This window comes from Hyperolius riggenbachi, chromosome 11 (genome assembly GCF_040937935.1).
Source record: "Hyperolius riggenbachi isolate aHypRig1 chromosome 11, aHypRig1.pri, whole genome shotgun sequence".
Taxonomy (NCBI): domain Eukaryota; kingdom Metazoa; phylum Chordata; class Amphibia; order Anura; family Hyperoliidae; genus Hyperolius; species Hyperolius riggenbachi.
The window spans coordinates 77612282-77636951 of NC_090656.1; the positions used below are offsets into that span (position 1 = coordinate 77612282).

At 41.5% G+C, this 24670-nt stretch overlaps 1 protein-coding gene across 4 annotated transcripts in view; it reads left to right on the top strand.

Moving 5' to 3' along the window:
* KIAA1549L (KIAA1549 like) overlaps nucleotides 1-24670 on the top strand; it is a 286722-nt gene that overhangs the window by 179175 nt on the left and 82877 nt on the right. For all 4 annotated transcript variants that reach the window (XM_068261355.1, XM_068261352.1, XM_068261354.1 and 1 more), the window contains 2 exons: nucleotides 9084-9244; nucleotides 15666-15883. In XM_068261355.1, the coding sequence (XP_068117456.1) occupies nucleotides 9084-9244; nucleotides 15666-15883 (379 nt within the window). The remainder of the gene's footprint in view (nucleotides 1-9083; nucleotides 9245-15665; nucleotides 15884-24670) is intronic.

Consider the following 24670-nt stretch of genomic DNA (forward strand, 5'->3'; position numbering starts at 1 on the left):
TCAGTACCACCACAGGACCAATAAAGAGCTAATACTGTGGTTGAGATTCGGCCTGCTCTGGCCCAAAGGCCCGATGTGGTTGCAGCCTCTGCATCCCCTTTTGCTACGACTCTGCCTCTAAAAAAAACATAGGAGAGACGGTGAATTGGATTAGGCCCTATAAATATTGGTACAGAATAACAGCTTGTTACATACATATAGAGGGGACATGCCAGCTTTACTATAAATTGCATGTAAAATCAATATTGCAAGGCTATTGCATTATTTTTTAAGACCTCATTTTAAGACATTTTAAAGTACACTAATACAACAAATATCATTGGCCAAAGAGGTGAAGGCAAAGTGCAGAACGTGTATGTAATGAGTGCTGTGACCTTTGCATGAGAACCAGCTGAGCCTGGAGATGGAGATAGTCCTGTAAAGGTTGCTATACTGCTGTGCCGTATTGTAGTCTAAACTTTCTTCTCTGCCCATTAAAATCCCTCACACTGGCACCTGCCGCTTCCCTGGACTCGTATGTTTTCTAACGCTTAAATTTGAAAAGGTTAGATTTGCAGTTTTAAATCCAGACAAACACACTGTTTTGTAGAGCAGATGACATGCTCTGCACCTGTCATGTTATTGCTGAACACATAGTGGTGAATAATTACTGTAGGACACAATAGGGGTAAAGAGGCACCCAGGTATGGATAAAATTAGGTTAAAAAGTGATAACATATAAATAAGTGAGGCGGCTTACCTCAGTAACAACAGTCACATGCAACAAACAAGATTTATTATGCACAAGCAATGAGTTTTGCTGGTGCAAGCCCGCTTCCTCAGGGTAATACAAGTGCCAAAAAACATTAAATGTACAAGGCTCAATAATTTGGTATGGTTTCACAAACGGTATATACCCACAGATATATACTGTATGTATATATATATATATATATATATATATATATATATATATATACACAGTGGTGTGAAAAACTATTTGCCCCTTCCTGATTTCTTATTCTTTTGCATGTTTGTCACACTTAAATGTTTCTGCTCATCAAAAACCGTTAACTATTAGTCAAAGATAGCATAATTGAACACAAAATGCAGTTTTAAATGATGGTTTTTATTATTTAATGAGAAAAAAACCCCAAAACCCCATGGCCCTGTGTGAAAAAGAAATTGCCCCCTGAACCTAATAACTGGTTGGGCCACCCTTAGCAGCAATAACTGCAATCAAGCGTTTGCGATAACTTGCAAAGAGTCTTTTACAGCGCTCTGGAGGAATTTTGGCCCACTTATCTTTTCAGAATTGTTGTAATTCAGCTTTATTTGAGGGTTTTCTAGCATGAACCGCCACAACATCTCAATAGGATTCAGGTCAGAACTTTGACTAGGCCACTCCAAAGTCTTCATTTTGTTTTTCTTCAGCCATTCAGAGGTGGATTTGCTGGTGTGTTTTGGGTCATTGTCCTGCTGCAGCACCCAAGATCGCTTGATCAGCAGCTTGAGTTGACGAACAGATGGCCGGACATTCTCCTTCAGGATTATTTGGTAGACAGTAGAATTCATGGTTCCATCTATCACAGCAAGCCTTCCAGGTCCTACAGCAGCAAAACAACTCCAGACCATCACACTACCACCACCATAATTTACTGTTGGTATGATGTTCTTTTGCTAAAATGCTGTGTTTCTTCTACGCCAGATGTAACGGGACACGCACCTTCCAAAAAGTTCAACTTTTGTCTCGTCGGTCCACAAGGTATTTTCCCGAAAGTCTTGGCAATCATTGAGATGTTTTTAAGCAAAATTGAGACAAGCCTTAATGTTCTTTTTGCTTAAAAGTGGTTTGCGCCTTGGATATCTGCCATGCAGGCCGTTTTTGCCCAGTCTCTTTCTTATGGTGGAGTCATGAACACTGACCTTAATTGAGGCAAGTGAGGCCTGCAGTTCTTTAGATGTTGTCCTGGGGTCTTTTGTGACCTCTCGGATGAGTTTTCTCTGCGCTCTTGGGGTAATTTTGGTCTGCCGGCCAGTCCTGGGAAGGTTCATCACTGTTCCATGTTTTTGCCATTTGTGGATAATGGCTCTCACTGTGGTTCGCTGGTGTCCCAAAGCTTTAGACATGGCTTTATAACCTCTTCCAGACTGATAGATCTCAATTACAGTACTTTTGTTCTCCTTTGTTCCTGAATTTCTTTGGATCTTGGCATGATGTCTAGCTTTTGAGGTGCTTTTGGTCTACTACTCTTTGTCAGATAGCTCCTATTTAAGTGATTTCTTGATTGAAACAGGTGTGGCAGTAATCAGGCCTGGGGGTGACTACAGAAATTGAACTCAGGTGTGATAAACCACAGTTAAGTTATTTTTTAACAAGGGGGGCAATCACTTTTTAACACAGGGCCATGTAGATTTGGAGTTTTTTTCTCACTAAATAATAAAAATCGTCATTTAAAATTGCATTTTGTGCTCAATTATGTTATCTTTGACTAATAGTTAACGGTTTTTGATGAGCAGAAACATTTAAGTGTGACAAACATGCAAAAGAATAAGAAATCAGGAAGGGGGCAAATAGTTTTTTACACCACTGTATATATATATATATATATATATATATATATATATATATATATATATATATATATATATATATATATATATATATATATATATATATATATATGTATATATATATATATAGATAGATATATATACAGGGGCGTAGCTAGAAATGACTGGGCCCCATAGCAAATTTTTTGTATGCCCCCCCCCCCCCAACGACCTTCCAACCCAACGCACCTCTCGGACCTCCCACCCAAACATTCCTCCAGAACCCTCCACCCCAACATTCCCACACCCCTCCAAGTCACCAGAAAATAATCGCTATGTGTGCAGCATTCACCAGAAAATAATCGCTATGTGGGGAGCATTCACCAGAAAATAATCGCTATGTGGGGAGCATTCACCAGAAAATAATCGCTATGAGGGGAGCATTCACCAGAAAATAATCGCTATGTGGCGAGCATTCACCAGAAAATAATCGCTATGTGTTGAGCATTCACCAGAAAATAATCACTATGTGTGCAGCATTCACCAGAAAATAATCGCTATGTGGGGAGCATTCACCAGAAAATAATCGCTATGTGGGGAGCATTCACCAGAAAATAATCGCTATGAGGGGAGCATTCACCAGAAAATAATCGCTATGTGGCGAGCATTCACCAGAAAATAATCGCTATGTGTTGAGCATTCACCAGAAAATAATCGCTATGTGGGGAGCATTCACCAGAAAATAATCGCTATGTGGGGAGCATTCACCAGAAAATAATCGTTATGTGGGCAGCATTCACCAGAAAATAATCGCTATGTGCGCAGCATTCACCAGAAAATAATCGCTATGTGGGGAGCATTCACCAGAAAATAATCGTTATGTGCGCAGCATTCACCAGAAAATAATGGTTATGTGCGCAGCATTCACCAGAAAATAATCGCTATGTGGGGAGCATTCACCAGAAAATAATCGCTATGTGGGGAGCAGTAACCAGAAAATAATCGCTATGTGGGGTGCATTTACCAGAAAATAATCGCTATGTGGGGAGTAGTCACCAGAAAATAATCGCTATGTGCGCAGCATTCACCAGAAAATAATCGCTATGTGGGGAGCAATCACCAGAAAATAATCGCTATGTGGGGAGCATTCACCAGAAAATAATCGCTACGTTGGGAGCATTCACCATAAAATAATCGCTATGTGGGGAGCATTCACCAGAAAATAATCGTTATGTGCGCAGCATTCACCATAAAATAATCGCTATGTGGGGAGCATTCACCAGAAAATAATCGCTATGTGGGGAGCAGTAACCAGAAAATAATCGCTATGTGGGGAGCATTCACCAGAAAATAATCGCTATGTGGGGAGTAGTCACCAGAAAATAATCGCTATGTGCGCAGCATTCACCAGAAAATAATCGCTATGTGGGCAGCAGTCACCAGAAAATAATCGCTATGTGCGGAGCATTCACCAGAGAATAATCGTTATGTGCACAGCATTCACCAGAAAATAATCGCTATGTGGGGAGCATTCACCAGAAAATAATCGCTATGTGCGCAGCATTCACCAGAAAATAATCACTATGTGGGGAGCATTCACCAGAAAATAATCGCTATGTGCACAGCATTCACCAGAAAATAATCGTTATGTGGGGAGAAGTCACCAGAAAATAATCGCTATGTGGGAAGCAGTCACCACAAAATAATCGCTATGTGGGGAGCAGTCACCAGAAAATAATCGCTATGTGGCCCCCATTCCCCAGCCCCCACCCACCCACCTCCGTCCACATCAGCCAGGCCCAGCAAGTACCAGGCACATTAATAATACTTTTACTTACAATGCTGCAGCCAGGCAGCTTGTGTGGGGTCGGGTCAGGGCACTCCACTCTCCTCCTCGAGTGACGTCACGCACGGGTGGCCTCCGGCAGAGTCCGGCTCCAGGACAGCTCCTCCGCTCCGGCCTCCGGCTCCAGTCCAGACAGTCAGGATCGCAGGCACAGCACACTGTCTGAGGCTGAGCTGAGGTCGGCACTGTGACTGCAGCCAGTCCGCGGTCCACTCCCTCGTCGCACATGTCACTCCTCTGAGTCCTCCTTCTTCCTCCCTGGCTGGCCGGAAGCCGGAACTATACAGTAACTGTTGGGCCCGGCCGCCAGGGAGGAGTATCGATGTGCCGCCACGTAGTCTAGTCCCCCTCCTTACCAGTCACCCTATCAGACGGAGAGGGGGGGGGGCTGCTTTTCTAAAATTATCGGGGGGGGGGGGGGGGGGGGTTGGGGCCCGGACTGGCATCATGGTATGATAATAAAAAAAAAAAAGTAGTCCTCTGAGGTATGGGCCCCCTGTGGCGTAGGGCTGCCGCGGGCCCATACTGATTGCTACGCCCCTGTATATATATATATATATATATATATATATATATATATATATATATACACACATATACAGTGCTCAGCCTAAATGAGTACACCCCCTTTAAAAAGTATGAATTTAATCAGTAGCTCAATGAACAGAAGAACAATTTCCAAAATTTTCACAAGGCTGAGTTTTAAAATGAATACACCCCACAACAAAAACTACTACATCTAGTATTTTGTATGACCACTGTGATTTTTAAGGACAGCACCAAGTCTTCTAGGCATGGAATGAACAAGTTGGCGACATAGCAACATCTACCTTTTTCCATTCTTCGAGAATAATCTCTTTTAGAGCCTAAACGCTGGACGGAGAATGATGCTCAGCTTGTCGCTTCAGAATTCCCCACAGGCGTTCGATTGGGTTCAGATCAGGAGACAAACTTGGCCATTCAATCACCTTCACCCTGTTCTTCTTCAGAAATGCAACAGTAGCTTTAGATGTGTCTTTTGGATCATTGTCGGGTTGGAAAAGTGCATGACGACCAAGTGCACGGAGTGATGGCAGCATCGTCTCCTTCAGTATAGAACAGAACAGTACATTGTTGAATTCATGATACCATCAATGAAATGCAGCTCCCCAACACCAGCAGCATTCATGCAGCCCCACGTAAGGACACTGTCACAATCATTTTTCACTGTAGGCGTCAAGCATTTTTCTTTGAAATCCTCACATTTACGACGCCATAGTTTTGAAACCATTAGTTCCAAAAACTTGATCTTTGTCTCATCACTCTAAAGTGTAGAGTCCCAGCAGTCTTCATCTTTTTCAGTATGGGCCCTAACAAATTCTAGGCATGATTTTTTGTGCATGGGCTTTAGGAGAGGCTTCCTTCATGGACGATACCCATGCATGCCAATCCGCTGCAGTGTGTGCCGTATGTTACGGGAAACAGTCACTCCAGTTTGGCTTTCTACTGCTTTAGCTAATTGCAGTGAACTTGCATGGCAATTTTCTTCAAACCTTCACATCAGAAAACACTCCTGTCGAGATGTTAACTTCCGTGGACGGCCTGGATGTCTCTGTAAGATGGTAGCACTTCCATCTTTCTTAAATTTTTTGATTACTTTTGCTACAGTATTTTGTATTTTGTACAGTATATCTTCTTGTAGCCCTCACCTTTTTTGTGTAAAGTAATGATTTCCTTTCTCAGATGTTTTGACATTTCTCTTCCATGTGGAGCCATTGCTGACAGCATGAAATGGGAAGGGCTTTTCTTTAACCACTTGCCGACTGCGCACTCATACCGCGCGTCGGCAAAGTGGCAGCTGCAGGCCGGCTGCAGGCTAATTAATCAGGAAGCAGCCGCTCGCGCGAGCGGCTGCTTCCTGTCAATTCACGGCGGGGGGCTCCGTGAATAGCCTGCGGGCCGCCGATCGCGGCTCGCAGGCTAAATGTAAACACAAGCGGAAATAATCCGCTTTGTTTACATTGTACGGCGCTGCTGCGCAGCTGCGCCGTAAGGCAGATCGGCGATCCCCGGCCAATTAGCGGCCGGGGATCGCCGCCATGTGACAGGGGACAGCCTGTCACTGGCTGCACAGGACGGATAGCGTCCTGTGCAGCCCAGATTGCTAGAGGGGAAAGATATGAGAGGGAGGGGGGGAATTTCACCGCGGAGGGGGGCTTTGAGGTGCCCCCCCCCGCAACACCCAGGCAAGGCAGGAGCGATCAGACCCCCCCAGCACATCATCCCCCTAGTGGGGAAAAAAGGGGGGCGATCTGGTCGCTCTGCCTGCACCCTGATCTGTGCTAGGGGCTGCACAGCCCACCCAGCACAGATCAGCTAAAACAGCGCTGGTCCTTAAGGGGGGGTAAAGGATGGGTCCTCAAGTGGTTAAGTAATGCCCTTTTATAGTCACCTGTCTGCTGGACAGTGGACACCTCTTAAAAGAATCATTAGACTTACCTGTGGTTGAATGCCCGTTAATTCGAATTTTGTAGTCTTAAGTGTGGCTTTGCTCCTAAGACTATACTCATTTTTGCAACATGGGCTTGAATTAATTTGTTAGGAAAATCACTTTTTTTGTGTGTGCAAATTAACAAATCTAGTTTGCAATCAATGACCCACATTCGTGGGAGTATTTTGTAGTACAGTATTTCATAGAAAATGTTGATACTGAAAGCTAACATTTTTGCTGAGCACTATATATATATATATATATATATATATATATATATATATATATATATATATATATATATATATATATACACACAGGCCCCCAAGTTTGAATAGATAGAATCAGTTAAAGCAAAACTAAGGTAATACAACAAAGAAAAGTATCAAAGACACATGTACAGGGTACAAACTTTGCCCTTCTTTCCATACTCATCTGATTTGTTTATATATTGAATGGGCAGTCCTAGCCTGGCCATTCAGCTCTCTATGATCTGGGGTCTGTGACATCAGCCCTATGCTCAAGGATGGTGAGTGTAGGCATGCCAGGCCTAGGAAGGGGAGTTGGATGTGACAGCCTTGTCTGCCAGCCCACTTGCAATGTGGTTTGCATGTACAACAGAGGGCGGAGTTTATAGCGCCATCATTTCTGTGCCTATATGCTTCCTGGAGTGTGGAAATTTTAATGACTAAGCTTGAAGGTAGCCAGACAGATCTATCATGCTAATATTTGACAACCCATCTTTATTGCAGGAGGGCTACATAAACAGTCAGCAGTGATGGTCCAGGTTGATGGGATTAACAATCAATTCAAGACTTAGCATATTGTCTGCCTGTCTCTGCATTGGACATAGATACTGTGATCCGCCTGTGTGTGTAACTTTTCACGACAGCAGGGAATTTGGGTGCCCGCTAACAGCAGAAGTTTGGACGCAGCTGTAGGCGCCCATTGAAATAGCGGTATTGAGGGTAAATTTGGGTGCCTTCGGTGCCAGATAAATATTGCTGGGCCGCCTAAATGACCCTTCAATGCTGCTTAATTTGCGGTGGGTAGATGATTAAGGTTAGTCATGGGGAGTGGTTATGATTAGGTGTGGGGGTAGTTAAAGAGACTCTGTAACAAAATTTTCATCCCTATTTCTTCTACCCTATAAGTTCCTATACCTGTTCTAATGTGGTCTGGATTACAGCAGCCTTTCCTAGTTGCACAGTGGCTGTGTTATCTCTGTTATATGATCTAATCTTCTTTCCCCTGTTGGCTTTGTCGTCTCAGGCTGGAATGTGTGGAATGTGCTGCACTGCTTGTTATTGGCAGAAGCTATACACACCCTCTCCATGCTCTGCATGAGTCACAGACTGAGCTACTCTCAGCCTATCACACTGTAGTTAGAAGCCATATTTTTTGTTTGTAAACACTGCCTAAAACTGTCAATTACAAGACAGGATTGCAGCAGGGAGTGGCAGAAACAGCACAGAGGGGCCCAGGAGAACATATAGAATGGTATGCTTTTTATTGTAAGAATTTTAGAGTACAGATTCTCTTTAAGGTTAGGAATCAGGTAGGATGGTTAGGGTTAGGCATTAGGAAGGGTGTCTGTGCGGTGGAGGGGTGGTTAGGCATCAGGGGAAGGGTTCTGTGTGAGAGTAGGGTTAGGTTCAGCTATAGATTCCGTTATTCTACTATCGGCTTTCCTGGTCACTTACATTTCGAGGCGCCTTTTATTATCTATGCACTTTTCACTACATCTCTATGTCTTAGCACAGTATGGTAACTCTACATGCATGACCATCCCACGAAAGACGGTCCGCTGCTTGCTAATTTAAACCTATCCATTTAAAAATACAACATTCAGACAACCATGATGCCTGAATGAACTGCAAGGACAGTTTCCACCTGCAGGTGATGCTGCGGGTAAGTTTGATTTCATGATGAAGCAATATACAGTAGAGTTGTCTCTGATAGAGAGTAAAAACAAAATATTACATTTGAATGTTTCTCCACCTGCTAGATTGATTGGCATGTTTTTTGTAGGTAGGAAACCATTTTTATTTATTTTTTCACATTTTTTATGATTACAAATTATATTACATCTGTTTTTCTTTTTTTTAATTAAACTTCATAAATAAACAAATCCTTTACCTAAAAAATAAGTATTACTACTAATTCTTCTTTCTATTAGTTGTAAGAGTGGCGGAGTAGCGATGACTTATTGATTGTATAGTTTTTTTCTTTCAGTGCCGATAAGTGATGAAGACGAGGGGAAGGTGCATTTCGACAAGATGGTAGCTGACCCGTTTGATTCTTCATCTGGTTCTGTCAAGCTGGTTGGTATAAAACCAGTCTCCCTCACCATGCCAGACAGAAACCAGAAACCAGACACCATCATCAATGGAGAGGTAAGAATGTGACACACAAATTGGGGATTCGAGAGACAGTGCACAGATAAAGTGCCCTTTATTAAACTAAACAAGTACTGATATCTCCCCTGCCTCACCACTGTTATCTTCAAATAATCTGCCTCTCCTGTTATCTCCAGACTATTACCGGGGCAATCATTTGGGGGAACAAAGATTGATGTCTGTAAAGCTGTAAAGTTGTAAAGTTGAGGCTAAACTTCCCAGCATTATGCTGGGAATACATGGGTCGTTTTTTAGCTTAGATTAGATGGTAAGATAGATAATTTCGGACACGTCCGATCATCTTTATTTTTATTTTTATTTTTTTAATTAAAGAAAGCTTTATTAAAGCATAACGAGAAAGTGGATATACCAACAACAAACAATGAACAGTACAATATTCTTAGAGACATAAAAAACAAGGGGGGGGGGGGGGGGAAGCATATACATACTGCTTAAGAAAATGTACAAATCTGATCCACCTGGAAAATGGGGGACTGAAACCACCGTACTGAGTTTCCAGGGATCATTTCAAATATAAAGTCCAATAAAGTCTGTAAGCTCACCAAACCTGTATAAAAAGAAAAACAACAAGGAAAACAACAACAAAATAAGACAATGTCAAATAGCATCAAATATGGGTCCTGATAACCAAAAAAGGGTTTAAGAAAAGTAAAAAAAAAAAAAAAAGAGAGGGTCCAGGAAATGTAAGAAATCCATAACAAACTGATCATGTAGGCCTTTCATAATTGTCTATAGAGTTTCCAGTTTTCCCAGATAAGATTAAATTTAGTTAGATTCTCAATACTAAAATAATACATTCTATCCATTAACATAATCAAGTCCAATCTCCGAGCAACCAAAGAGATATCAAGGGTTTGCCACTCGATTTGTTATTGAAGTGAATTGAAAAAGATAAGAAAAATTAGCAGAAGATAAGAGAATCGAGTGGGGATCAAGTGGCAAAAATGATCTGGCACATAATCAGTGATTCTCTGCCATGAGGATTGGGACGCTTGTCAAAATGAAAGAAAAAAGGGGGAAGAATGCATCAAATTCTTGAGAAAAACCTGTTGACATCTGCCAAAAAGTTGTTGTTGGGGTTCAACCTCCAATATGACAGTGGAGAATACAGCAACATTTACCATACAGTGACTGTGAAGGGTAAAAAGGTGAATGTTCATGTATGGTCAAGTCAGAGCCCAGACTTAAACCCTATTGAAAATCTGTGGAATGACTTGAAGACTGCAGACTTTGAAAAATTCAGTCACCATCTAGTTTGACTGAGCCTGAAAAAATTCAGCAAATATTGCACTGTCTATAATATGTGCAATTTTGGTAAATAAGTATCTTAACAGACTCAAAGTTCTGATTAAACCCAAAGATTTTTCCATATATGTGGACATGTAAGCAATCGTTTATCCATCTCATAATTCAGTGTTTTTCTTCTTTTGAAATGTTGGCATTACATCTTTTACTTGGCTGCAATATGTAGCAATGAGTAACTAATTACAGCTATAAAAAATTCCAAACAATATTTTTGCGTGTCTTCATGTCAGGCTGCCACAAAAACAAAATGTCAATATTTAGAGAGGGGGTAATTATTTTCTCTAGATAATAAGTAGCCAATAGCCATATACCAACCAATCTATTAAATTATACTATGCTCCACGCAGGTCCAATTTAGGCACAGGCAAACCAGATAGGTACATGGAGTGACATCTTCAAGGGGTCACATCAGAGCTATTTTTAGCACATTGTATATTATGGAAATAATATACACAAGTGCTAGTGCCATTAAAGCGGACCCAAACCAAGCATTTTTTTTATTAAAAATATTTAGTTGCACCACTCTGACACATACAAAGATAAATAAACACTCCTTCAAACTTATGATCATTTCAGTGCATGCTTTTCACCTTTCTCTTTTTATAACTAGGGTTATACTGGAGGCAGCCATTAGCAATTCCTCCATTGCCGGACACCACCTACTGCACCAGTTTGCCAGATTTTGTCCCGGCAATTTGAAAGGAAGGGAGGGGTTCCTCCAATAAATGTAAAATATTTTATATTTGTCATCATGCAGCTGAAAAAAGTCTGCTATTTATAATTATAATTTAGAAAATAGATTTTATTTCTGAAATATTATAGTATTTTTAATTTGGGTCCACTTTAACCTCCCTGGCTGTAAGCCCGAGCTGTGCTCGGGCTATGCCGCGCAAGAGGATTTCTCAGGCCCTGCTGGGCCGATTTGCACACTTTTTTTTTTTGCAACACGCAGCTAGCACTTTGCTAGCTGCGTGTGCACTCTGAGTGCTGCCGCTCCACGCCGATTAGCCGCCACCACTCGCCGTGCCGCCCAACCCCCCCCCCCAGACCCCGTGCGCTGCCTGGCCAATCAGTGCCAGGCAGCGCTGAGGGGTAGATCGTCGGTGACGTCATGCCGCTCGTCGCCATGGCGACGGGGGAAGCCCTCCAGGAAATCCCGTTCTTTGAACGGGATTTCCTGATCGGAGATCGCCGGAGGGCCCTGGGCTCGCTACATGATTTAAAATTTTTTTTTTAAAAAAAACTACTCTGCTGCCCCCTGGCGGTTTTTAATAGACCGCCAGGGAGGTTAAGAAAGTGATGGACAGCAATTTTACTGCATGGGCACTGCTTATTTGCCTGTATGGCATAACAATGATGTGACAGGCGCTATTACTGTGCTAATAAAGCTGCACTTGTTTTAGATTTAAAAAATAATTGCATCACAGTACGAAGCTTTAGTTTAGCATATGTTTCTTTGACCAAGAAACGTTGCATTTAGAGCAGAACAGATCCTTGCCAGCGTTCCTCACATTATTTCTCTTTCCTCAGCTTGGTGTTTTTACAGGAACAATTAAAATCTCAGAAAACACGGAACGAGTTTCCTCACAACACAGCAAAACACGGCCCAGATTGATTGTTTTTGTCTTTGTAGGGCCTGCAGATTGAGGAGAGTCTGCCACGTGCTTGTGGAGTGGCTTCTGTGAAATGCGCACACAATGCCTCTGTCTCTAATTAGCGCAATTGTCTTTAAATAGCACAATTAACATGCTGTGGCAGATGTCTCTCCTAACACCAGCATGAAAACGAGGAAACAACACAAAATATATAGTGATGAGGCTTTTCAGTAAGAGGAACCTGGTGCCCCAATGCATTGTTGCTATTTTAGGACCAATGTTTCCTCCCCCCCCACATATTAAAGAAGAACTCCAGAAGACTGTAAAGACTTGAGACGGTCAATGAGATCTGAATACCTTTGGAGTGCATGCAAATTTAACCCATATTTAATACAGTTAAGAAATAGACCATTCAAAAGCACTTCCTGCTTGTTTTAATTGGCCTATTTTTAAGTTGCACACACATTGCGTTAAATGTACTTGAAAGCCAGGATTGTGTGCATTTCATTGGCTGTCTCTAGTAAAGACTTAGTATACATTACATATGTGCAGATAATTCTCACAGTAAATGTTACATTTGAGGGAGCCCTACCACTGAACATTGATAACAGCTGCTCTATACAGGCTATACAGGCTCCTGTAGCGGGCAGAGTGCTGGTAAAGTTGTGAAACGCTCTCCCCTTTGTAGTAGTGAACTATAAATTAATATAGCTGTAATGTCTGGGAAGTGGTTTGCGTTCTGCCTTGCTACTAGGAAGAGCTGAACTCAGTGATCTCAGGCATGAGAATGGGGAATAACAGATTTTACTAAGCAGGCAGCCCTCTCTACTCACAAACAGGTTCCATTGCAGGAGATCGTTTGTAAGTTGAATTTGTTTGTAAGCTGATTCCAGTGTTAAACATGGTGAAACATGGATAAATGAATTACTTTTGGGCAATACTGGATTTGAACAAATAGTATAAACTGTTTTTTGGTCCCTTTCAAAGTGATTTTTAAGTGTTTTAAACTTGATCATACGGGGAAACTGTGGGCCTAAGAAAATTGTGTCCTGGTATTTCCAAGAGTATTGTTGGTGTGTAATTCCACAAAGAAAAGCGTTGTGCAGGGTAAGGGGTGAGCTTTATGCTTAAGAAAACCTCATTTTGTCTTCAGAAGGGACTGCATACCGCATTTTTCAGACTATAAGATGCTCCTTACCATAAGACACGCCTAGGTTTAGAGGACAAAAACCAGGAGGAAAAAAATCTATACTAAGCTTGGTGCATCCATGGTAAAGGGGCATCTTGTGGATTATGCCCCCTTGTACCACGTGTGTCTCGGTGTCCTCCTCTGTCTCCCTGTGTCCCCCATGTGTCTGCGTCTGTCCTCCTTGTGTCTTCCCATAATCACTTGTCGCTCACTATGTGCATCACTCTTCTTCTTCGCTGTTTCCAGCGACACAAGCCCTCACTTGTCTCTGGCTGGCCAAACTACTGCTGCATAGTGCCACAGTAGTTTGGCCACAAGTGATTTTGGGGTGTGGCTGGACTTGTTTTCAGTGGGAAATCGGCCTGAGTGTCCCTTATTCCTGGACACAAAAGTTAGGAGGTATAACTAATTTATTAGGGATGGAAGTTTTACTGCAATATTAAACGAAAGTTGAAGACAAAGATTGCCAGTGAGGTTATTGAATAACACGATAGATCCTCCTGGTGTCTGAGATGGCCAACATCTGGTGAGCAAGTTATTGTGGAAGTGTTTGGGCACGTGTGCTGCACTAATTCACTGACACACGGGTGTTTTTGAATCTGCCATCAGTTGACATGAAAAATAAAAAAGCACAGGGACACCAGGAGCCCGTTCAAGTGTAGCATGATTAGTATAGAGGATAATAAATATACCAGAAGAGGGTACTCACAAATTAGTGTTGCCAGTCCAGCAACCACTTTCTGTGTATGTGGGGAAGAAGCGCCCTCACTCGGCCTTGTGAGTTTCTTGTGGTTGTATCTTCAAAAAGTAATATTATATGACAGGACATAAAATAAGAACCCTTGACAAGGGAACCTAATATGGTACACTATAGGGTAGGAGGCACCTAAAAAATAATGTAAAAATAAATATATGTAATATCAGTCTACCTTTAAGGAGAGAGATCAAAAGAATTTTTTAAAAAAATATTTATTTAGCACAAATCTTTATTTATCTCAAAGACAACCTGTTTCATGGCGTCTAGCCGCTTCTTCAGGTCAACACAGTGCCAAGTGCCAGTCTTATACATTTATTTTTTCTGTTATAGTTTGGGTGCCTCCTCCCTACATTGTTCTATTCTCCAGAAGGAAATAATTTATCCACGTTTCATTATATATATATATATATATATATATATATATATATATATATATATATATATATATATAAACACAGGAATCAACTTACAAACAAATTCAACTTACAAACAATCTCCCGGAAGAAACCAGTCTGAAGTAGTAGAGCACCTGTTTTCTTTTGATTTCAGGTTGGTTGAATATGGCAAACAGTGTGACCAGGAGCACACAATACCAGGGCAGCAGCTGGGTCTATTGCTGTAGACACATGGAAACTGATGCCCTGATATCTGCTGGCATTATATTAAAAAGCATATTATCCTTTATAAGTAAAATGGGTTTAAAACCCGATTAAAGGCCCAAACAGTTGTAGACAGTTGTTTCATATGCATTTAATAGAATGCCCATTTAAAATGTAAAAGTTATGCATATAAACTTTTGTAAAAGGTAGTCTTTAACACATTAAAAAAGACAATGCAGAAATTCATTAACTCTCCTCTTCTCCGAAGTCCTCAGCGATCTACAGCTGCCTGCTCACTTAGCGGCCAGTTAGAAAAACCCTTCTTTCCCCCTCTGTAGTCACATAGGCATGCATGGGGAGGGGGGTTTTCCTCTCAGCCGAAGCAACGCCTCTCTGCTGACTGATAGCCAATCATAGCTGTCAGTCTCTAGGAGGAGGGAAAGTCTGTGTAGACAGGTTGCTGAAGAAGAAATTATGAACGTCAAATTTGTGCTAAAAAATATTTTACAGTTTGGGGTATCTTTGTAACCACTGCCACATTTCTACGAAACACTTTTTTTTAAATTGTTGAATTTGAGCTCTTTACATAAGTAACCTTTTTAGTCATCCTGCATAAGCTCCACTGATGTTTTTATTATTTGGAGATTGTAAAGTATAAAAACTATTTTACCTGAAAATAAGTGGTAACATAGTAACCTAGTTTGGTTGAAAAAAGACATCTGTCCATCAAGTTCAACCAGAACTTACTGAAAATGGATACTTCACAAGTGTTTTATGGTAACCCAGGTGACAGGGGCATCAGATTCTTAACTCATCAGGGGTGAGAACTGACTCAAATGAATACATATTCTGTTAAAATGTAAAGTACGTATATTTATACTGTACACCACGAAAGAAAATGAGGGATCGGTTCCATATGAGGCGTTCAACTCATTATTTTTTGTTTCACCAGGTAAACAAAGCTCTTAAACAGAAATCAGACATTGAGCACTACCGTAACAAATTACGTCTTAAAGCCAAGAGGAAGGGCTATTATGACTTCCCTCCACTAGATAATAAATCACTAAATGACAGGAAGAGGAAGATGTATGAGAAAACTCAGATGGAGATCAATAATGCACTGGATGCCGAGACAGACACCTCTTCTCCATTTGCTGAGCCGAAAAACAGGTACAACATTTTTTGCCGGTTAAAAAATGTGTTTTTTCATCAAGCAAAAGTTTATTGAAAGGTAAAAGAGCAGGATAATTATACAATGAAACTGTTCCAAGCGAAAATGGGTATGAAGTATATCAGACTTAAGATATGACAGCAGAGTAGATTACCCATATACATTAAAATATCAAAGAATACAGTAGTGATCAGAAGAAAATTTTGTTAGATAATAACATAGTCTGTAATGAGAGAGAAACAACAAGAGTAAGTGAAGAGCTAGAGTTTGGATGTCCAACGTTCCTAAATATTGGAGTATTTATTAGGACAGTTTCTATGTTGGTATATCAGTTTTTTTGTATGGTAATGACCGGTTAACTTTGGCTTTCCAATCTTTGATTGTGGGGCACAGGTGCGTCAGCCATCTATAAGCAATGCACAGCAAATAGTGATTCAGTAATCAAAATGTTGTCATATTTATGGGTATCTTCATCTAAGATATTTAAGATACATGTTTTAATGTCGGGAGGAATGGGCGATCCCATGACATCATGTTGAAAGGCAATCACTTGTTTCCAGAATTCTATGAAAGGGGGGCATTGCAAGAGGAGGTGAATGAATGTGGGGTTGGATTGATGACATTTGGGACAGTGATTTTGAGTTGAGGAGGAGTACTTAATTATGTGGGCAGGAGTTAGATAGGCTTGGTGAATAATGTAGAGATATGTTATGCGTATCATTATCAATGGGTACACCCAGCTGTGTCCATTTGGCCATAGCATTTGCGGCAATGGGGTCAGATACATGTTCTATAAATAAGGAGTATAGTGAGCCAATTTAGCATGTAGTAGGGCCATCTCTAATGAGTTCTAAAAAAGGGGATGTGCCTATACGTAGTAATCCCAGGGGGAATTGGGCATGTATAGCACGTTGAAGCTGTAGGTAGTTAAAGAAAAAGGTGTCAGGGATGGCAAATCATAATTGTAGAGTGGAAAAGGGGATACATTTAGAATTGTGAAGTATTTGGCCTAGATGTAATGCCCTTATTCCTCCAGGTTGAAGTGCTGGTGAGTTTACTAAGTTCGGGAAGGCGTGGGTTGTGCCATAATGGGGTGAAGTGTTACCAAAAGGAGGAGGGCATGATCTGTTGTCCTAAGTGCAAGATCTTTTGGGCTTGTATAAGGATGGTGTTGGTTGGCTGGGGTTTGGTAAACGTACCTTTAAGCAGTGCAAAGGGTAGGTTTAAAGAGACACTGAAGCGAAAAAAAATAAGATATAGTCAATTGGTTGTGTACTATGAATAATTACTAGAAGATTAGCAGCAAAGAAAATATTCTCATACTTTTATTTTCAGGTATATAGTGTTTTTTGCATCATTGCATCATTGCAACATTGAATCATTCTATAATATGTGCAGATTACACAACACTCAGCATTCAAAATGAGTCTTTCAAGGCAGTCTGTGAAGTAATGACCTCTCCTCTAGCAGAGGAAAAGTAAATAGTCCAGGAACAGTTGAGATAATAAAAGTCAGATAACAGCCCTCTCCACGACTAACTTAGTCGGAGAGCTTAATGGCTTGTTTGCATAGAGATAACATCTGGAGTTTCTCAACTCTTCCTGTACTGGAAACAATTACACTGATGTATCTAATCTTAATGTTTAATTTCTTAGCTGTGCTACACATACAAATCATAATATCATCATTTTTTTTGCTTCAGTGTCTCTTTAAGGAGTGGTCTGTGGAGGAATAGCAGAGGAGTTCTGGTGGGAATAGAGCATTAGTAACAAACCAGTGGGAGATTTGTTCTAGTTGTGATGCTAGGGTCTAGGGAGTATATTTGAAAGGAAGGCAGTGCTGTTCCACCTTGGTCAGTAGGACATTGCAGAATTAAGTATTTTAATTTGGCTCTAGACCTGTGCCACACGATCGAGAGGAAAATTTAGCATAGTTTTCTAAAAAAGGATACAGTGATATATATAGGGGTGTTGTGCACAATATAAAGGATTTTGGGGAGCAATACCATTCCAGATTTATGTGACTCATTACTGACAAAGGCAATTTAGTCCAAGTAGGGAATTTGGTCTGAGCCAGAGTGAGTAAGGGGTTAACATTGTCACAGAGATAATTTGTAGGGGGAGCGCTGACCTGTACGCCTAGATATTTAAAGCTGTAGGTGATTTTAAGGGGACATGGTAGTGGGAGAACAGAACAGAGACTTGCAGATTATCTAAACCTAATATAACAGATTTGTCCCAGTTTATAGAAAGTCCTGAATATGTACCCATTTTGTTTATTATGTCAAAGGCAGTTTGAAGTGATTTGTGGGGGTCTGCATGGTATAATATAGTGTCATCAGCATATTGGCTGATTTTTTCCTCTATACCCTTAATTCGTAGCCCTTGAATAGAGGGACATTGTCAGGGGCGTAGCAATAGGGGTTGCAGCGGTAGCGACCGCATCGGGGCCCTTGGGCCAGAGGGGCCCCGAAGGGCCCTCATTCAACTACAGTATTATCTCTATATTGGTCCTGTGCTCATAATAATCACTTCTATAGATACATTGAATAGTGGTAATCAGTAACAAACTGTTTCCCATCCCCTTCTTGCTCCTCTGACACTGTAGTTGCCATTGGCAGGTTTTGGTGCGCCGTATCCATTGTTATGTATAGAGTGCTTGGGGGGCCCCATTGTAAAACTTGCATCGGGGCCCACAGCTCCTCAGCTACGCCACTGGACATTGTCTTATTGAAAGGCTTGTTCAAAAGTCTGGAGGAGGTGAGGTGCAACTAAGTCAGAGAAGCGTTTGTAGACTTTGCCAATTGCCAGGGATTCCATCTATTCCAGGGGCTTTTTTGTTAGGAAGTGAATTAATGGCTTTGGTGATGTCGTCGAGGGTAATGGGGCTATCTAAGAAGTCTCTGTCTTCCGGCAAGAGCTTTAGAGTTATTTCTGATGGAAATATTTCAGATTCAGATTGGTTCATAAAGGTTTTTGAGGAGTACAGGTCAGCAAAGTATTCGGCACAGCGGGTATTAATATTAGTTAGGCCAGAGTCAGAGATCAGGTTTCCTGAACTGTCAGTAATTTTGGGGATTGTGTGTGCATGAGGAAGTCCGATCTCGGGCCATTTCCGCTTGGATAGTACCAGAGCGTTCACCTTGTTCATAAAAAGCCTGTTTGTAACAGAAATGTTTTGCTTGTAGTTTTTCTTGTAGCATATTGTGGAGTTGTCGCTCAGCATTTTTTCAGGTACTCTTGTTTACGTCTGAGGTTTTAGAGACATACAGTAGTTTGCAAAAGTATTTGCCCCCCCTTAAAATTTTCCACATTTTGTCATATTACTGTCACCCACTGCTTAGATCATGACAAAGATTAAGTCTTCAATTCAAGCACTTTTTAAGAAGCATTTTATGGGATAGCATCTTAAATTAATTATGCACAGAGATTTCGAAAAAAAAAAAAATAGTTTTGCACAATAAAAAAAGGAAAATGACTTGCTGCATCACTTCATAGATCCTTATCTTCTGTTCAGTGACCTACAAATGTCTGAACACTCCCAGTCAGTGTAAACCACCCCCCCTTTGTCACATCCCTTTGTTACATGTACGCACATGGCAGAAAGGGATTGGTCTGTCAGCTGAAGCCACACCTCTGTTCTGACTCATAGCCTATGATAGCTCTCAGTCTCTAGAAATGAGGCGTGGCTTCTCACTGACTGGAAGGAAAGTAAAGTTAATGAAGGTTGCTGAGGAGGAAATCAGGATCTATGAATTGGTACAGTAGGTATTTTCTGTTAAACAAAAATGTAATGCATAATCTTTTAAAGCGGATCCGAGATGAAAAATTAACTATAACAAGTAACTTGTCTATATATCTTATCTAAAGTTTAGATAGTTTACACAGCAAATCTAGCTGCAAACAGCTTTAATAGAAAATGATTATTTCTTCCTGTGATACAATGACAGCAGCCATGTTTGTAAACGTTACACAGAGGCAGGCTTATCTGTATCTTGAGCACTCAGCCTGTGAAAAAAACCTAACCCCCCTCCTCCACTCTGCCTCTGAAATCAATGGCTAGTAACACCTCCTCCTCCTCCTGCCCAGACTGAGCTCCCATGAGCCCTTGCTACTGCCAAGGCTGTCTGAAAACCTGTGGGTGGGGTTTATTTAGTTTATAGGGAATTAGAGTATTAAAACAAAAACAAAAAAGTTTTTGGCTTGAGGAATGCCCTATAAACAATAGGAAAGAAACACAACTATGCAATTAGTAAAAGTTCACCTCGGATCCACTTTAAGTTAATACAGTGGTGTGAAAAACTATTTGCCCCCTTCCTGATTTCTTATTCTTTTGCATGTTTGTCACACTTAAATGTTTCTGCTCATCAAAAACCGTTAACTATTAGTCAAAGATAATATAATTGAACACAAAATACAGTTTTAAATGATGGTTTTTATTATTTAGTGAGAAAAAAAACTCCAAATCTACATGGCCCTGTGTGAAAAAGTAGTTGCCCCCCCTTGTTAAAAAATAACTTAATTGTGGTTTATCACACCTGAGTTCAATTTCTGTAGTCACCCCCAGGCCTGATCACTGCCACACCTGTTTCAATCAAGAAATCACTTAAATAGGAGCTATCTGACACAGAGAAGTAGACCAAAAGCACCTCAAAAGCTAGACATCATGCCAAGATCCAAAGAAATTCAGGAACAAATGAGAACAAAAGTACTGTAATTGAGATCTATCAGTCTGGTAAAGGTTACAAAGCCATTTCTAAAGCTTTGGGACTCCAGCGAACCACAGTGAGAGCCATTATCCACAAATGGCAAAAACATGGAACAGTGATGAACCTTCCCAGGAGTGGCCGGCCGACCAAAATTACCCCAAGAGCGCAGCGAAAACTCATCCGAGAGGCCACAAAAGACCCCAGGACAACATCTACAGAACTGCAGGCCTCACTTGCCTCAATTAAGGTCAGTGTTCACCACTCCACCATAAGAAAGAGACTGGGCAAAAACAGCCTGCATGGCAGATATGCAAGGCGCAAACCACTTTTAAGCAAAAAGAACATTAAGGCTCGTCTCAATTTTGCTAAAAAAAACATCTCAATGATTGCCAAGACTTTTGAGAAAATACCTTGTGAACCGACGAGACAAAAGTTGAACTTTTTGGAAGGTGCGTGTCCCGTTACATCTGGCGTAGAAGTAAGACAGCATTTCAGCAAAAGAACATCATACCAACAGTAAAATATGGTGGTGGTAGTGTGATGGTCTGGGGTTGTTTTGCTGCTTCAGGACCTGGAAGGCTTGCTGTGATAGATGGAACCATGAGTTCTACTGTCTACCAAAAAAATCCTGAAGGAGAATGTCCGGCCATCTGTTCCTCAACTCAAGCTGAAGCGATCTTGGGTGCTGCAGCAGGGCAATGACCAAAACAGCAAATTCACCTCTGAATGGCTGAAGAAAAACAAAATGAAGACTTTGGAGTGGCCTAGTCAAAGTCCTGACCTGAATCCTATTGAGATGTTGTGGCATGACCTTAAAAAGGCGGTTCATGCCAGAAAACCCTCAAATAAAGCTGAATTACAACAATTCTGCAAAGATGAGTGGGCCAAAATTCCTCCAGAGCGCTGTAAAAGACTCGTTGCAAGTTATCACAAACACTTGATTGCAGTTATTGCTGCTAAGGGTGGCCCAACCAGTTATTAGATTCAGGGGGCAATTTCTTTTTCACACAGAGCCATGTAGGTTTTGAGTTTTTTTTTCTCACTAAATAATAAAAACCATCATTTAAAACTGCATTTTGTGTTCAATTATGTTATTATTTGATTAATAGTTAACGGTTTTTGATGAGCAGAAACATTTAAGTGTGACAAACATGCAAAAGAATAAGAAATCAGGAAGGGGGCAAATAGTTTTTCACACCACTGTATATTACTAAATGCATATAAAAACTATGTCTGAATGTGGGCTTTAATTTATGAAAAGCCATAAATGTCCTCTGTAGTAAGTAGTTTACTGTTAAACAGAACCGAAAATACCCGCTCCAACATTTACTGACTGTTTCACACTCAATATAATTCGTTAGGAGCTGGTGGTTATTCTTCATTCGCGAGGAAATAAATACATTTAGGCCTGGGTGACTGATTGCGGGAAATTAAAATGCAGTTGCAAAGCTGAATTATTGACTGTGCAATGAATTATCAGGATGCAGCCGTTCCGGAAGGGATCGTATTATTTCCCCGCTGTGCTGCGGCAGTGGCTCCAAGCAGTAAAGACAGAACAATTAAAAAATCTAAATCATTCAGTGTGAGAAGCAGGGGTACCATAATACACCCGGCAGCACAGTCTGCTTGGCGCAAGCTGGGAGTGATTAAACTGCATGTGGGTGGACAGGATAGCTGTAATTGTAAAACCATAGCTTATACCGAAGTGTGAAGGTTGGGCTAATCAATATCATTGTATAGGGGGTGGACAAAAACCAATGCTCTCGAAGTGGGTTTACAGCAGAAGGAACAAGGCAGACATATCTTATCTAATCGTGGTCTACAAATGCAAAATGGAAATGCTGTGGAAACGCAATGCTAGCTAGTGGGAAAGGGCCCTAAGTGGGGTTGGCACGGAATAAATAAATAAATAAAATCATTACTTATAAATGTTTATCTCATTATGTTACATGTCACTTCACTCTAAAAGAAAACAAAAAACAAAAAGCAATCAAGTCTAAAGAAAAATACAGTATATACATACCCGTTCTTATACTTGTAGTTAAAGTGACTCCGAGCTCATAAAAAAAATGAAAGTTGTACTCACCTGGGGCTTTCTCCAGCCCAGTGCTGGTCGGGAGGTCCCCCGACGGCGTCCTGGCTCTTCTCCTTCTCCCCGCTCCGGAATGGTTGACAGGCCGCAGCCCGGGCGACACTCGGTAGAGTGTCGGGCCGCAGCTTCCGCGTATGACGTGGATTACGTCACAAGCCGGCCGCCTCGCGTCATCACGGCGGCCGGCGTGAAAGTACTGCGCATGCGCACTTTAATCGCGCATGCGCAGTACTTTCACGCCGGCTGCCGTGATGACGCGAGACGGCCGGCGTGTGACGTCAGCCGCGTCATACGCGGAAGGAGCAGCCCGACACTCGGGCGAGTTTCGCCCGGGCTGCGGCCTGTCAGCCATTCCTGAGCGGGAAGAAGGAGAGGAGCCAGGACGCCGGCGTGGGACCTCCCGACCAGCACTGGGCTGGAGAAAGCCCCAGGTGAGTACAACTTTCTTTTTTTGGGTGAGCTCAGAGTCCCTTTAAATGACCTCTTTGGGTTCTTTCTCTTTGATCCAGACTTCCAGGCACCTTATTGTGTTGTCTGCATCAAGGCTGGGCCGAGGCAGAGGGGAGAGAGGCTCCAGCCTCATGGCGCAGTGTAGGAGAGGGCGGACAACTTGCTCAGCTATCATTACCCTATTGTGTTTGAAGCAGAGAGAAGTAAGAAAAGGAGATACCTGGCAGTGACTGCAAGCCAGATAACTAGAGATTAAGGAGTTGGGGCCCTGGGGCACCTCTTAGTCTAATAGCAATCAGTGAATGACGGCTGGGGTGAGAGGGAAGGAGGGGCGCACTTTGGTGTCTCAGCCTTGGGTGCTGGAGGACCTTGTCCTGGCTCTGGTCTAGTTTATGTTTGATCTTGAATGTTTATAGGAACCTCAAGCTATTTGTGAGCTTATCAGCCAACTAAAAATCAAAGAGGATTTTAATCCCTGTTATTAGTCAGATCCTGTAAAAGTGTTTGATGTGTCTGCTTAAAGTGGATCCGAGATGAAAAACTAACTATAACAAGTAACTTGTCTATATATCTTATCTAAAGTTTAGATATTTTACATAGCAAATCTAGCTGCAAACAGCTTTAATAGAAAATTATTATTTCTTCCTGTGATACAATGACAGCAGCCATGTTGTTTGTAAACATTACACAGAGGTAGGCTTATTTGTATCTTGAGCACTCAGACTGTGAAAAAAAACCTAATCCACCCTCCTCCCTCCTCCCCTCTGCCTCTGAAATCAATGGCTAGTAACACCTCCTCCTCCTCTTGCCCAGACTGAGCTCCCATGAGCCCTTGCTACTGCCAAGGCTCTCTGAAAACCTGTGGGGTTAGTTTATAGGGAATTAGAGTATTAATTCAAAAACAAAAAAGTATTTGGCTTGAGTAATGCCCTATAAACAATAGGAAAGGAACACAATTATGCAATGAGGAAAAGTTCACTTCAGATCCACTTTAAGGAAGACTTTATCTTTCAGGTGGAGATGGTCCTTCTGAGGCTGTTGAGATTATGTTGTTGCACTGGAAAGAGATATCATGCTGCTGAAACATACCCATTTTTGGACCATGCCTACAATTTGCCATGGTGTGCTTTCTGTCCCACCACACATCCCACAATGGTGTCCTCAACTTATCATTAGAGATGGCGCGAACGGTTCGCCGAACAATTCCTGGCGAACTTCTGTGGTTCGCGTTCACGGAGCACCGCAAACTTTTCCGGAAGTTCGATTCGCCCCCATAGTGCATCATTAGGGTCAACTTTGACCCTCTACATCCTAGGTTCTCAACGCGTGGTACGCGTAACCCAGGGGGTACTTCTGATGGTTCCAGGGGGTACTCGGGCTTGATATACTTAACCAAGATTAACAAATTTAGAGTTTTAGAAAATGATAAATCTTATTTAAAAAGCCCCAAATTAGTGTTTTAGGTAATTAAAAGCAATAGAAAATGCTTGGAAATTGTTTAGAACTAATTATCATGTACTACGATTAAATATATAT